Source organism: Rana temporaria, chromosome 4, assembly GCF_905171775.1.
Source record: "Rana temporaria chromosome 4, aRanTem1.1, whole genome shotgun sequence".
Taxonomy (NCBI): Eukaryota; Metazoa; Chordata; class Amphibia; order Anura; family Ranidae; genus Rana; species Rana temporaria.
In genome coordinates this window covers 306301405-306314584 of record NC_053492.1, presented here as the reverse complement: position 1 = coordinate 306314584, position 13180 = coordinate 306301405, and the positions used below count along the sequence as shown (strand labels likewise).

Sequence of the window (13180 nt, the reverse complement as noted above, 5' to 3'; positions counted from 1 at the left end):
AGGGGTATTAAATACCAGGATTGCATTACAGAGTGCAGAGTTCAGTGGGGTTACACACAGAGTGCAGAGCTGTCACTTGTTAACACAGAAACCAGACTTCTGTGTTTACAAGTGATTGTGGTGAGCAGGCACCAAAGGGTCTGAGCCAAAGGTGGTGGAACTGAGTTCCCCCAAGTTCCCCCTGAAAAAAAGCCCTGGTTTTATTTACAAAAAGTCAGTATGTTTTCTTACTAGCTAGTTAAATTAAATGAATGTGCTGCACTATCTCACCCAAAATCTTCCTAAATTAAAATGAATGAAATATATTATATCTGTAAATTTCACTGTGATATATTACACACACCGCTGTAAATATATATTAATGTAAATTATTTACTCTCTAAAACATGCAAATAAATCAAATATATAAATATAGTGCCACACAGTAGGATATAGTAAATAGATAATTCATAAAATTATAGTGCACAAACGTGAATCATAAAGTGCTGTAGTGCATAAAACTGTGATATTCTAATTCAAGATGGGAAATCGGTCCAATGTATTTGATATAAAGTTCTTTTGATATTTATTAAGTGACTTCCAAAAGTTGTGACAAACAGCTCACTGCGGTGTTCACACTCTTAAGCTCCCCACCCTCAGGTAATGGCTGCTCACCTCCTGAGGGTGTGACCTCACAGTTAGGTTTGGTCAAACACGTTTATGAATGACTTTAGGGATTCTAGGCAGGCTGTCTGTTTCAAAGCTTCTTACTGGTGCTGTCTCCTCACATGGAAAATGGTAAAAAGAAACTCCATGGCATAATATCGTTTTAAAACAGTTTATTGTGCAGACAAATAAAACCCCAATGCTGGGTACTCGCATGGGTTGGGTGCGTTAAGGTTACCGCTCTGCATACTGCCTAAAAACGCTGGGTAATGGCTGGGATCGTACGTTCATCCTCTATATGGTAGCTGATCTGCCTTTCACACCATCCTATCCCCTCCCCTACATGTGACGATACAAGGGATTTTGTATCTTCCTCAGGGGGATGCCCCTGAGGAAGATACAAAAGATTATCTTTTTGGCAAGGAACTTGACAAATTCCTTGAAGATGTCACAGGAGGGAAGGGTCTACACCCACAGCAGAAGATAAAAAAAACTCTTTAACAGTCTCTACCTCATAAAAACACATAACGCCTAATCCCTCTACTTAGACTTCTAAGTCCAGCCCTTTCTTTTGGCATAAGCCTAGGTCCAAAAAACCCACAGTCTAGCCAAAAGCCCTTTTGGGGGGGGGTCACATCTGTTACGGGTTGCCACTTTCTGGTTACAGATGTTCCAGATCAGTCCAAACTAGGGGTGTAACGGATCGTCATTGATCCGTGATCCGCACGGATCAATGACTTCGGATCGGCACACACGTGATCCGTGGCGTGCCGCGGGACTGCAGAGCAAAGCGGTAAAAAAACACATTGAAATTGTCTCCGCTGTTTGCACACAGCCCCGCCTGCTCCTAACCACGCTGTGATAGACAGAATGCGTGTCCAATGCGCTGATGTGTTTTGTCTATTACAGCGTGGGCTTAGGAGGAGGTGGGGCTGTGTACAAAAAGGAGTGGAGACGGCGGTGAGTTCAGTTGGTTTCTAGCAGAGACAATGTGCTGCTGCCTGCCATCCGTTCCCCCCACACTTCTCCCTGCTGGCTCTGATAAACCCCCCCCCCCCCCTCCAGCTGCCGTCCGTCCGTTCCCCCCCCTCCAGCTGCCGTCCGTCCGTTCCCCCCCTTCTCCAGCTGTTGTCCGTCCGTTCCCCCCAGCTGCCGTCCGTCCGTTCCCCCCCCAGCTGCCTTCCGTCCGTTCGTTCCTCCTCCCCCCAGCTGCCGAGTCTCCTGTCCCTGCTGCAAATAGCACACAGTGAGATGGGTAAGCTATGCTCTTCTTATCTCAACTGTGAGGACTGTTTTTGGAGCTGACAGGGTTAACAAAGAGAACCTGTCACCTTCAATTGCTATGACACAGAGAATTGTTTTCTCTTGTGTGATAGCAATAAAGTTAAATGTAAAAAAAAAAGAAGAAACAATAATTCAATTAATAAAAAAATAAGTAATTAAAAAGTAAAGAAGAAGAAAAATAATATAAAAAATAAGAAAATTATACAAAAATTAAAAAAGTAAAAACGACAAGCTACAAAAAAAAAATGATAATGTAATAAAAAAAAAAAGAAGAAACAAAAAATATTTGAACTAACCATGCCACCCCTGCCATCCAACTGCTATTCTCCGGGGGGGTGGTTAGGTTGGTGGGGAGGGGGTGCATTGCAAAACCTGGCCTTGGGGTGGCAGGGAAAAGAAATCCAGCCCTGCTGGCTGCCCTCTCACTTCTTCCACCCTGGCGAGGCGGCAATTTGGGGCACAGTGAGGCGGCAATTTGGGGCACAGTGAGGCGGCAATTTGGGGCACAGTGAGGCGGCAATTTGAGGCACAGTGAGGCGGCAATTTGAGGCACAGGGAGGCGGCAATTTGAGGCACAGGGAGGCGGCAATTTGGGGCACAGTGAGGCGGCAATTTGAGGCACAGTGAGGCTGCAATTTTTTTTTTTGCTGATCCGAAAAATGATCCGATCCGTGACTCCTGATCCGAGGAACGATCCGAACCGTGAGTTTTTTGATCCGTTGCACCCCTAGTCCAAACAGTGGTTTCGAAGGGTGTACAAAATACATTTCAAACTTCTATCCCCTCACTGTTTTCTTCTCTCTAATCAATTAAAATCTTCCCAAGGACAGTCAGATATGTCCCAGGTAGTAGTTGTGCCAATACCCCCACAAGACTGGTTTAGAGGATTCTATTCAAACCTGTTCCCAATACCAAAGCCCAAGAGGGGTATTCATCCTATTCTGGACTTAAAATCCATCAGAAAATGCCTTTTAACATGTCAAAACATGTTGTGTTGGTCAATCACATAAAATCTCAATAAAATACATTTACGTTTTTGGTTGTATTTTATTGGGATTTTATGTGATAGACCAACACAACGTGGCACATAATTGTGAAGTAAAAAGAAAATTATACATTTTTTTTTTTTACAAATAAATATGTGAAAAGTGTGGCGTGCATTTGTATTCAGCCCCCCCTGAGTGAGTACTTTGTAGAATCACCTTTTGCTGCAATTACAGCTGCAAGTCTCTCTACCAGCTTTACACATCTATAGAGTGACATTTTTGCCCATTCTTCTTTGCAAAATAGTTCAAGCTCTGTCAGATTGGATGGAGAGCGTCTGCGAACAGCAATTTTCAAGTCTTGCCACAGATTCTGTATTGACATTAGATCTGGATGTTGACTGGTCCATTCTAACACATGAATATGCTTTGTTCTAAAGTACCATTCCATTGTAGCTCTGGTTGTATGTTTAGGATCGTTGTCCTGCTGCAAGGTGATCCTCTGCCCCAGTCTTAAGTCTTTTGCAGACTCAACGGGCTGAGTTCTGATAGCCTCGCCTATCTTTAGGCGGGCGTAGCGTATCTCAGATACACTACGCTGCTGTAAGTTTGAGCAGCAAGTTGTGTATTCACATAGAACTTGCGCTGAAACTTACGGCGGCGCAGTGTAGCTGGGCCGGCGTAAGCCCACCTAATTCAAAATGGGCTGGTTGGGGGCGTGTACTATGCAAAATAGTAGTGACCCCACGTTTTTGACGCCGTCCGTGGACGTTTTCCAGTGCGCATGCTCCAAATGATGTCGGTAAATGAAGGTAAACGACGAAAAAAATTAAAAACTCGGCGCGGGAACGACGGCCATACTTAACATTAGCTACGCCTCATATAGCAGGAGTAACTATACGCCGGAAAAAGCCGAACGCAAACGACGTAAATTTTTTTTTAAGACAATTGGTTCCACTAGATTTTAGTTAGGGGTAGCCGAGAAAAGGGGGCTGAATACAAATGCATGCCACACTTTTCACATATATTGTAAAAAAAAAAAAAATGAAAACCATTTATCATTTTTCTTTAACTTTACAATTATGTGCCACTTTGTGTTAGTCTATCACATGAAACTCAAATAAAATACATTTAAGTTTTTGGGTATAACATGACAAAATGTGGAAATGTCAAGGGGTATGAATTATTTTTCAAGGCACTGTATATACTGCACATTCACATCAGTCCCTGCCCTCAAGGAGCTTTCCATACTAGAGCCAATTAAAACAGGATTCCTCCAATTAACCTACCAGCATGTGTTTGGAAGAAACCAGAGTACCTGTAGAAAACCCACATAGACACAAGGAGAACGTGCAAACTCCAGGCAGCTAGTGTTGTGGCTGAGATTCAAACCCAAAGCATTTGGAGATGTAATGCCTTTGTGGGTACCGCTATACCACATCTACTGGGAAATTCCCCAAGATGCACTCTTTCTGGGAAAGCACTAAAACCCTGTTAGTATCATTATTTGGCCCTCTACTCTCTTTCGATCCAGTTTACTACCTCCTGGGGCTGCCATTGTCGAATACAGCCAAATTTGCTATCAAGCTAATAAACCACATTTTGACTGCAGTTAGGAGCTGGATAGATTTAAAATGGTAACAACAAATACCACATTCTGCAGCAGATCTTTGCAAACAATGTCTACAACATGGCTTTTTTGACTTCTGGCATTTTATGGACCCACCCTAATGCCGCATACACACCATCACTTTATGTGATGAAAAAAAATGACGTTTTTGAAACTTTAATTTTCAAAGACGAAGTTGCCTACACACCATCGTTTTTCTCACAATGTTCTGGCAAAGCGCGGTTACATTCACCACGTTTTTCCATTGAAGCTTGCTTCATAACTAGCTTCTGGGCATGCGCGGGTGTAAAAACGTCGTTTGAAACGTCGTTTTTTGCTACACACGGTCAATTTCTGTGAAGTAAAAAACTACGTTTTGAAAAACGACACATAAAATTGAAGCATGCTTCAATTTTTTTTTTGTCGTTTTTCAGAAGACATAAAACGACGTTTTCCCCCACACACAGTCATTTAAAGTGACGTTTTTAAAAACGTTGTTTTTTTCATCACATAAAGTGATGGTGTGTATGCGGCATAATGCGCAGATGTACCTTTTTTTTTCCATTGCACTATTTATTATTATTTTTTGGCCTAGTCCAACAGAAGGGATCTTTACAAAACTTCTAATGCAATTTTCAGGGTTGATTATTGCTTGACTGACATGAGGGGAATACCTGGCATCTGTAGACATACAAGATGCTTTTCTACATATTCTCATTTATCCACCACATAGGCATTTTCTGCATTTTGCAGTAAAAGACTAATTTACAGGTTGCTATACTGCCTTTTGGCCTATCCTCTGCTTCTAGAGTATTCACAAAGGTTCTAGCACCTCTTCTGGCCCTTCTAAGAACTAAGGATATCCAGGTCACAGGTTATCTGGACAACCTTCTTCAGAATTATTCATTCACCTTCTAGCTGTCTGCAATCTTCCATGGGACAGTTCAGATGCTCAAAGCTTTCTGCTGGGTGATCAGTTTCCAAAAATCTGCTCTCCAGCCTTCTCTTAATGTAGAATAGTTGGGTCTGGTCCTGGACACATTCCAAGCAAAGGTTTTCCTTACAGAAAACAAAATATTCACACTCAGACCCCACGCTCAAGAATTGGGGTCAGATCCCAGAATGAGATTCTCAGTTAGTTTTAAGCCTTCTGTTCAAGGTTGTACCATTTGCCAGATTTCATTGAAAACCTCTCCAGCGGAACATCTTGCTGACCTTTATGCACCCACTCCACCAGGTCAGTGGGAGTTTCCTGGGCATTCTGGCACCAGGCCTGTGTAGCCCAGCTTTGTACAGATGCCACTTGATCCTCTATTCATACCTTTTTAAAGTTTTACCAGGTGGATGTCTAGTCCTCTGCGGTTACGGTTTTTGGCCTCAAGGTTCTTGCAGCAGTTGGGCCGGTTTGCATAGTTCTGTTTACCTAATTGTTATCCACTCTTCTCATTTAAAGCTTGGGGACATCCAAGGGTTTATGAATACTCATCCTGTGTCTTGTACTGTGCAACTAAGATAAGAGGAAGTTTGACTTGCCTGTCAAATCCATATCTTGTACAGTACACGACACTGGCCGTCTATACCCCCTACCTCACATCCCTTTCTATTCCTTGGTTACTCTACATTGTTTGCTACAAAACTGAGGACTCATGTAGTAGGGTAGGGTTGTAAGGGTGGTGCCCAGGGGGTATGTCTTAAAAAGCTTTTTTGGTGTCCAATACCCAGAAGGTATGAGCCAATAACTCGGAGTTTATGAATACTCTGTCAGAATCCTGTACTGTATGTGTTCAGAAGTGTTACACAATAACATTTTGTTTTTTTTTAACATTTTTTTTTGTCCTGTGTTACAGTGATGTTTCTTTGAAAAGTCATGACGACACCTCAAGCCTTAAAAGCCAGGAGGCGACAGATGAATCTTTTGAAACTTCAGTCATTCCAGATGGAGATAGTGAAGGCAAAGGGAGCCAGACAAGTGATTCTGACTCAGATGGCCCCATCCTCTACACAGATGATGACGACGATGATGATGACAGCACAGAAAGTGAGATTTACTAAAATATATACAGCAGTCAGTGGCTCTGATTAATCCAGCTGTAAAACATTGTTAATTTTTATGTCAAATTGCTATTACATTTTACTCAGTCTTTTGTCAAAAATTCAGTTTTAGTTGTAGTCTTCTGAATTGTTTTAGTCGTATTATAGTTGACTATAATCTCCAGTATCGTAAACAAACAAAAGTATTGCTTTTTGACAAACAGAAGTGCAACTTTAAAATATAATTGGCTATTGGCTGTATCGCCATTGCATGTATTACCTGAAAATAAAAAAAACATGTTTCAAGTAACATCTTTCTAAAAATAAAAGTTTGCAACAAGTGGCAACAAAAAAACAATGAGGCTGGGTTCACACTATTGCGAATTGGATGTGGCTTTCCCTCATCCAATTCGCATATCAGGAGATTGTGACTGGCTCTCTTTGGAGCCGGTTCACACATCTCCACAGTGTCTCCGATGTGAATTGCACAGGATCCCGGTGCGTCTTTTAGTCCATTTCAGGTCCGAATTCAGCCAAACATGCATGAACCCAGTCTTAAAGTATATGTTTACCTTTTTAGAAAAAATAATAAATGCACATTTTTTGTAGGTAACAAAATGTGCATTTATAATTTTTTGTTGCAGGAGACGTTAAAGCATTGCACCAGCGATCAGCAGATTGCCGATGCCATGCAGGGCTCCTGCAGACCTGTCAGTGTATCGGCTTCCTCGTACCTTGTACGAGGAAGCTGATACATGCTGAGAGGAAGAATGAATGAACTACCACAGTGCTCACAGCGCCGTGGTAGTTCATTAAAAACTGAAAAGGCTGCTGCACCTTGTAGTTTTCCATTCACAGAGCGCTGTGAATGAGTGACGTGGCCAGGTGGGCGGAGCCCCGCACATCCGCATTTTTTTTATTTAATTTTGACAGCTAGCAGGTGGAGAAGAAGGGGAGCTGCGGGGGTCAGTGCATTCATAACATGTTGCGCCCCAAATATGGGTGAACCTATCCATTAAGATCAAGGTGGGATATAGTGGAGATACAAATGTAAGTGAACCAACAATGCACTAGCCTAAAGGAACCTATTTAGAAAATAAAAACAAACCTTTACAACCCCTTTAAGGCAAGGAGGAAACCGAGACAAGGCTAAGGTACACAAGACTGGGCTACACAGTTCATCAGCAAATATGATGCATTTCATGTAATCCTCTCCTCTGTGTATTTTTGTTTTAAGGTGCATTGGCAAGTAAAATCCGCCGTAGAGATACACTCGCTATAAAACTTGGGAACAGACCATCTAAGAAGGACCTAGAAGACAAGAATATTCTGCCACGTACTTCTGAAGAAGAACGACAGGAGAAGTGGCAGCAGATTGGAACAAAGCTAGTGAGGTATAAATGCATCTTTTAATGCCTTCTTTAGTTTTAGAATGTTTTCACGAATACAATAAGCAGGAAAACGGAGACATACACAAGATACAAAGACTTAACCATTCATGTACAAATTCAAAAAGGGTACCTTTAGGATACCACCATACGTCTGGGTCTAGAGTATTCAGCATCAATGCAACATACAGGAAGTATAAATGCATCTTAAAGTATCAGAAGACATTTTTTTTACATCGATAGTTCTAAAATACAATTTTTTTTTTAATGACCAGCCCATTTTTTTGGATGCGGTACTGCGTCACTTTAACTGACAATTGCACGGTCATACGACACTGTAACTAAACAAAATCTGCGTCCTTTTTTTCCCCCCACAAATAAAGCTTTCTTTTGGTGGTATTTGATCGCCTCTGCGCTTTTTATGTTGTGCGCTATATACAAAAAAAGAGCGACAATTTTGCTATAATAAATGTCCCCCCCCAAAAATGTAAAAAATTATTTCTTCATCCGTTTAGACCAATATGTATTCTTCTACATATTTTTGGTAAAAGAAAATCACAATAAGCATACATTGATTGGTTTGCCCAAAAGTTATAGCGTCTACAAAATAAAGGATAGATTTATGGCAATTTTTTTTTTTGTACTAGTAATGGTGGCGATCGTTGATTTTTAACGAGACTGCGACATTGCGTTACCTGACATTTTTGACACTTTTTTGGGAACCAGTGACATATTACAGTAATTAGTGCAAAAAATATGCACTGTTTTTGTACGAATGACACTGGCAAGGAAGGGGTTAACTTTAGGGGCGATCAAGGGGTTAAATGTGTTCCCTGGGTGTGTTTACTAACTGTATGGGTGACTGTGTGACTGGTAAAACGCACAGATCCGTCTTCCTGCATAGCAGATCCCCCCTGACATTGAGTCTGCCCCACCCACTGATTGGCTCCCCTGCTGCCCAGTGGGAACGCACACACACAGCCGCAAATTGCCATGCAAGAGCCAACATACAATGATGCTGATTCGCGGGATCAAACCACACTGCTGCAGTACAATTGTGGTCCTTCATAAAAATGGCAAAACCCAAACACATCCAAAATCGCATCACAAACAATACAACACTTGCGTTTCTGGTGCGATTCCATTTTCTATTACACGCAAAATACGGGTAAAAAAAGTCCCCAACCCTTTACAAAAACGCACTGGCCGCAAAAAGCAGATGTGAACGTGTACCATAGGAAACCATGTTAAATGGACTGTAGTGCGTTTCTGCAAACTACAGAACGCACAAAAAAAATGCATAGGTGGGAGCCTAGGGCAAGTATGTCTGTTTTCTGGAATCTGTCTGCCCTTGGCTCAGGCTTGGAAGCTGGAGGGTGTTGATTAAATTGTGCTGTGCTACAAACCCTCAATCCAATATTCACATACAATAAATCAATAGATGTGTATGTGGCAATAACTAAACAAAGTGCCCATGTGTGAGTGACCGTGCTCACAATAAAACAATATCCAAATGTTTCCCAAGTGGAAAAAAATGTGAAATCAGCACTTTTTTATCAGCACTACAATGCACCTCTTCCCTCCTTTACAATCTATAAATGTTCAAAAATTCTTATTCAGGTTTGGTGTTCTAAAATGATTATATAATACCCAAGTAAGCAACAAAACGAACAAGATGTGAAACCAATACTGGCACTATAGTGCACCTCCTCCCTTTTTCACAATCTGTAATGTTCAAAGTCCATATTATAAAAGTCCTTTGTGCGACAAAAAAAAAAATGTCTTCCCTTCAAGTGATGTTTGTAATATTTGAGAATAGCATATAGTAAGAAGAAGAATTTCCTCTGATTGGCTTACTTATTTACCCAGTCTACACTAAGATACAAGTCAGATTTTGGACATCCCCTGCAACAAAAATGTAATTTTTGGTGAGATACTCTCAAAGTCTAAAGGGATGCAGACCACTTTCCTCTTTAAAACTCTACAAGTGCAGTAGCTGAAGTCACTCTCATTCACATACTCTTTGCTCGTGGGCATAGAGAAACAAAAATCTATTTCTTCAGGTAAATAGTCATTAAGAGATAAGTCCAGCCTGAGCTTTTTAGGCTGGGCTTCTGCTCTGGGTCACAGGAGTGCAATTCGTTTTACACTCCTGTCACCCATTTTCAGCGGAGAGCGGTCTGAAGTCCACTTTCCACTGACGTCCCTGCCATCAGTCGGGGCAGCGCGTCATCCCGACTTCCCAGTCTAAATCCCCCAGGTGCCCTGATTAATGGCAGTCTTAGCGAGCCGCTGAGGCGGCTGCTCCCCACCCCTCCACAGCTCAGCGCTCCAATGAGTGTGGAAAAGTAGAGGATCGCTCTGCTCGAGGGGGGGGGGGGGGGTGAGAACTGAGCCATCGGCGGTGTTCGTGGCTTGGTTCTCAGTGCAGAGACACCGGGAAACAGATGCAGCATTGGTCTGATGCTACATTCACCGAGGTAAGTATGACTAGCAAAAAAAAAAGAAAAATCCATACTTCTTTCTTAAAGCTCTAGTGCGGAAAAAAATGTTTTGACTAATCTTCAGCTTTAAAAACGGTGATGGATGTTAGGCAATATCTCAGCTTAATCATGATTGCAGATTACAGTGAAGAACCTCTGGTAAGTAGTTCATAGATAAGAGGAGACATTCCCAATTGTCCTGTCTTTCCTTCTGTCAGAGTAAAGCTAAATTGTATTGTACCCGCTGTGAGTAGCACGTATAGAAACATGGGATTTCCTTCTCAGTTGCTGTATTAAAAAAAATCTGTAATCTTCTTTTGTTTTACAGGAGACTCAGTCAAAGGCCAACCAGTGAAGAGCTAGAGCAAAGAAACATCTTAAAACGTAATTATTTCTACTCAAAACTTCGCTTTTGTATTTAAAGAAAAATTGAATCACTTTTGACTGAAAGATGATCCACTTGTAAACATCTTTCCTCCTCCCAACAGTTTTTTGTTTTTATCTATAATATTCAAAGAAAGGGTTGTGCTGAGATTGCGCCTTAATATCTAATGTAATCATGGGAGCATCTCAATTTACAGTGGTAGAAGTCATTTCAATTTATACAGTGGTAGAAGTTATTGCTTTAGAAATTTTGAGAGACTGGAATTGCTTGCAGGTGCGCTTGCAGGATGTTAGAAAAGTCCTGCAAGCAGCATCTTTGGGGCGATTTGGGAGCGCTCTATACAGGACTCCCAAAGTGCCCCTGCCCATTGCAATGAATGGGCAGCATTTCCGAAGTTAAAAGCACCCCGCTAGCGGCCGAAAAATGGCACTTAAACAGCAGTAAATCGCTGCTAAAACGAGCAGAGCTTTAACGTTAACGCACGGACGGCCCCAGTGTGAAAGGGCTGTTAATGTTTCCCAGGGCTTTTTTTTAGGGGGAACTTGGTGGAACTCGGTTCCGCCACCTCTGGCTCAGACCCTTGGGGGTACCTGCTCACCACAATCACTTGTAAACACAGAAGTCTGGTTTCTGTGTTTACAGGCGACAGCTCTGCACTCTGTGTGTAACCCCCCTGAACTCTGCACTCTATATGTAATGCAATCCTGGTATTTAATGCCCCTTTAATACCCTCCTACTGTTTGTGAAATTTGACTGACCGCACCCACTATTTGATGTGATTTGGAAGGTGTGTGTGGGTGGAGTGGTTTTGGGGGTCATGGTTGAGTTCCAGCACCTATTGTTTAAGAAAAAATGCCCTAATGTTTCCTAATGTAAGAAAGACACCTGTCCTACATTCGTGACCGCTGTCATATATGCATTAACTAGTGCTGTATTGCTAGGCGCTGTCAAGTGCATCTCTCTAAACTTCCATTTTCTGCGTGACATGAAAAAGTAAACACATTGAAAATCATTTACTAAAAGAGCAGAGAAAGTTCACTTTGCAAAGTGAATCTTATCTTAGCTCAGGGAATAAGGTAAAGTTATGTGCATTTGAAATACTCAATTATATGCAAGAAAGTAAAAAAAGAACAGGATTTTTGCTTGCACATGATTTGCACAACATTTAGGCTGGGTTCACACTGGTGTGATGCGGGAACCCTGCTAATCCAATGCGGGTTCCTGAATCACACATTGGTTCAAACTAAAATCTGCAAACCGCTGGGGGGGTGTCAATGTAAAGTTAATGGCACCTCCAGATTGGTTGCAGATCGCAGTGCGAACTGTGAAATGGTGCAGGAATCGAATCGCATGGGTGTGAACACCCATCCGACCCATGAGATCAGATTCCAGTGCGGACCAAAAAAAGTGCCCTGCACCATTTTGGTGCGAATGCGATGCAATGACAGCAATACAGTCATCGCACAAGTGTGAACCGGGACTTAAAGTTAAAGAGAAAATTCTGAACTCTGTTAATAAATCAATTTCATAATATCTAACACAAATTCGTAGTTTTAAATTAAAGTCACTTCGTTGGTGTTCTGTGTAGCAGGCTGAAGCCAAAACCTGTGGACACAGACCACCATTCTGCAGTATCAGTGTGGAGACAAGTTCCAGTGCCCATAAATGCTGTGTCCCCCCCATTCCCGATTCTACTACAGAGTGATTATCTCCCCTAATTAACGAAGGGATCATGGGGGTTTTCAATAAGGAAAATTGCCACAGATCCCCACTAGCCTTTCTTCAACCCCTCAATCTCAGCTTGGGGGGGGGGGGGGGTGCCAAATGAACCTGGAGCAAGCCGCTTCATTTCTCCTGCTCTCTATACTGTGCCTAACACAGACATGGCATAGAGAACAGAGCAGATCAATCCTAGTTAACAAAGGACTTGCAGTGTCTAAATGTGCATCACATTCAATAAACAGAAAGTTTGCAATGATATAATATGTTCCTGGGCTTCTGTCTCAAAATCCAGCTTTCAATGACAGGAAATCTATTCCAGGAAAAGGTTTTGTAAACAGCTGAGTAAACAGACAAAGGGAAAAAGCTTCACAATAGTTCACACTCCAACCTGTTATTTTCAATAGAGATGAATGCAATAATTTGCCAAACACTATAGAAACTGATGCTAATACTAGCTTCCTAAAACCTGGACTAGCTGGAATACCAGCTGAACTGAATTTTTTTTTAAATTTAAAGTATATAACACGGAAGCAGATTTTAATACATTCCTTTTATTCTATTATATACTGTACCTTTTCCTTAGTCTATGCTTTAGATTTGTGTTAATAATTTAATGTTGTAGCATGCATATGCTTTTGACATTTTAAGTT

At 41.7% G+C, this 13180-nt stretch overlaps 1 protein-coding gene across 3 annotated transcripts in view; it reads left to right on the top strand.

Moving 5' to 3' along the window:
• The window catches only part of PHACTR2 (phosphatase and actin regulator 2), a 206372-nt gene that overhangs the window by 178713 nt on the left and 14479 nt on the right, over positions 1-13180 (top strand). For all 3 annotated transcript variants that reach the window (XM_040350569.1, XM_040350568.1, XM_040350570.1), the window contains 3 exons: positions 6369-6559; positions 7790-7946; positions 10752-10807. In XM_040350569.1, the coding sequence (XP_040206503.1) occupies positions 6369-6559; positions 7790-7946; positions 10752-10807 (404 nt within the window). The remainder of the gene's footprint in view (positions 1-6368; positions 6560-7789; positions 7947-10751; positions 10808-13180) is intronic.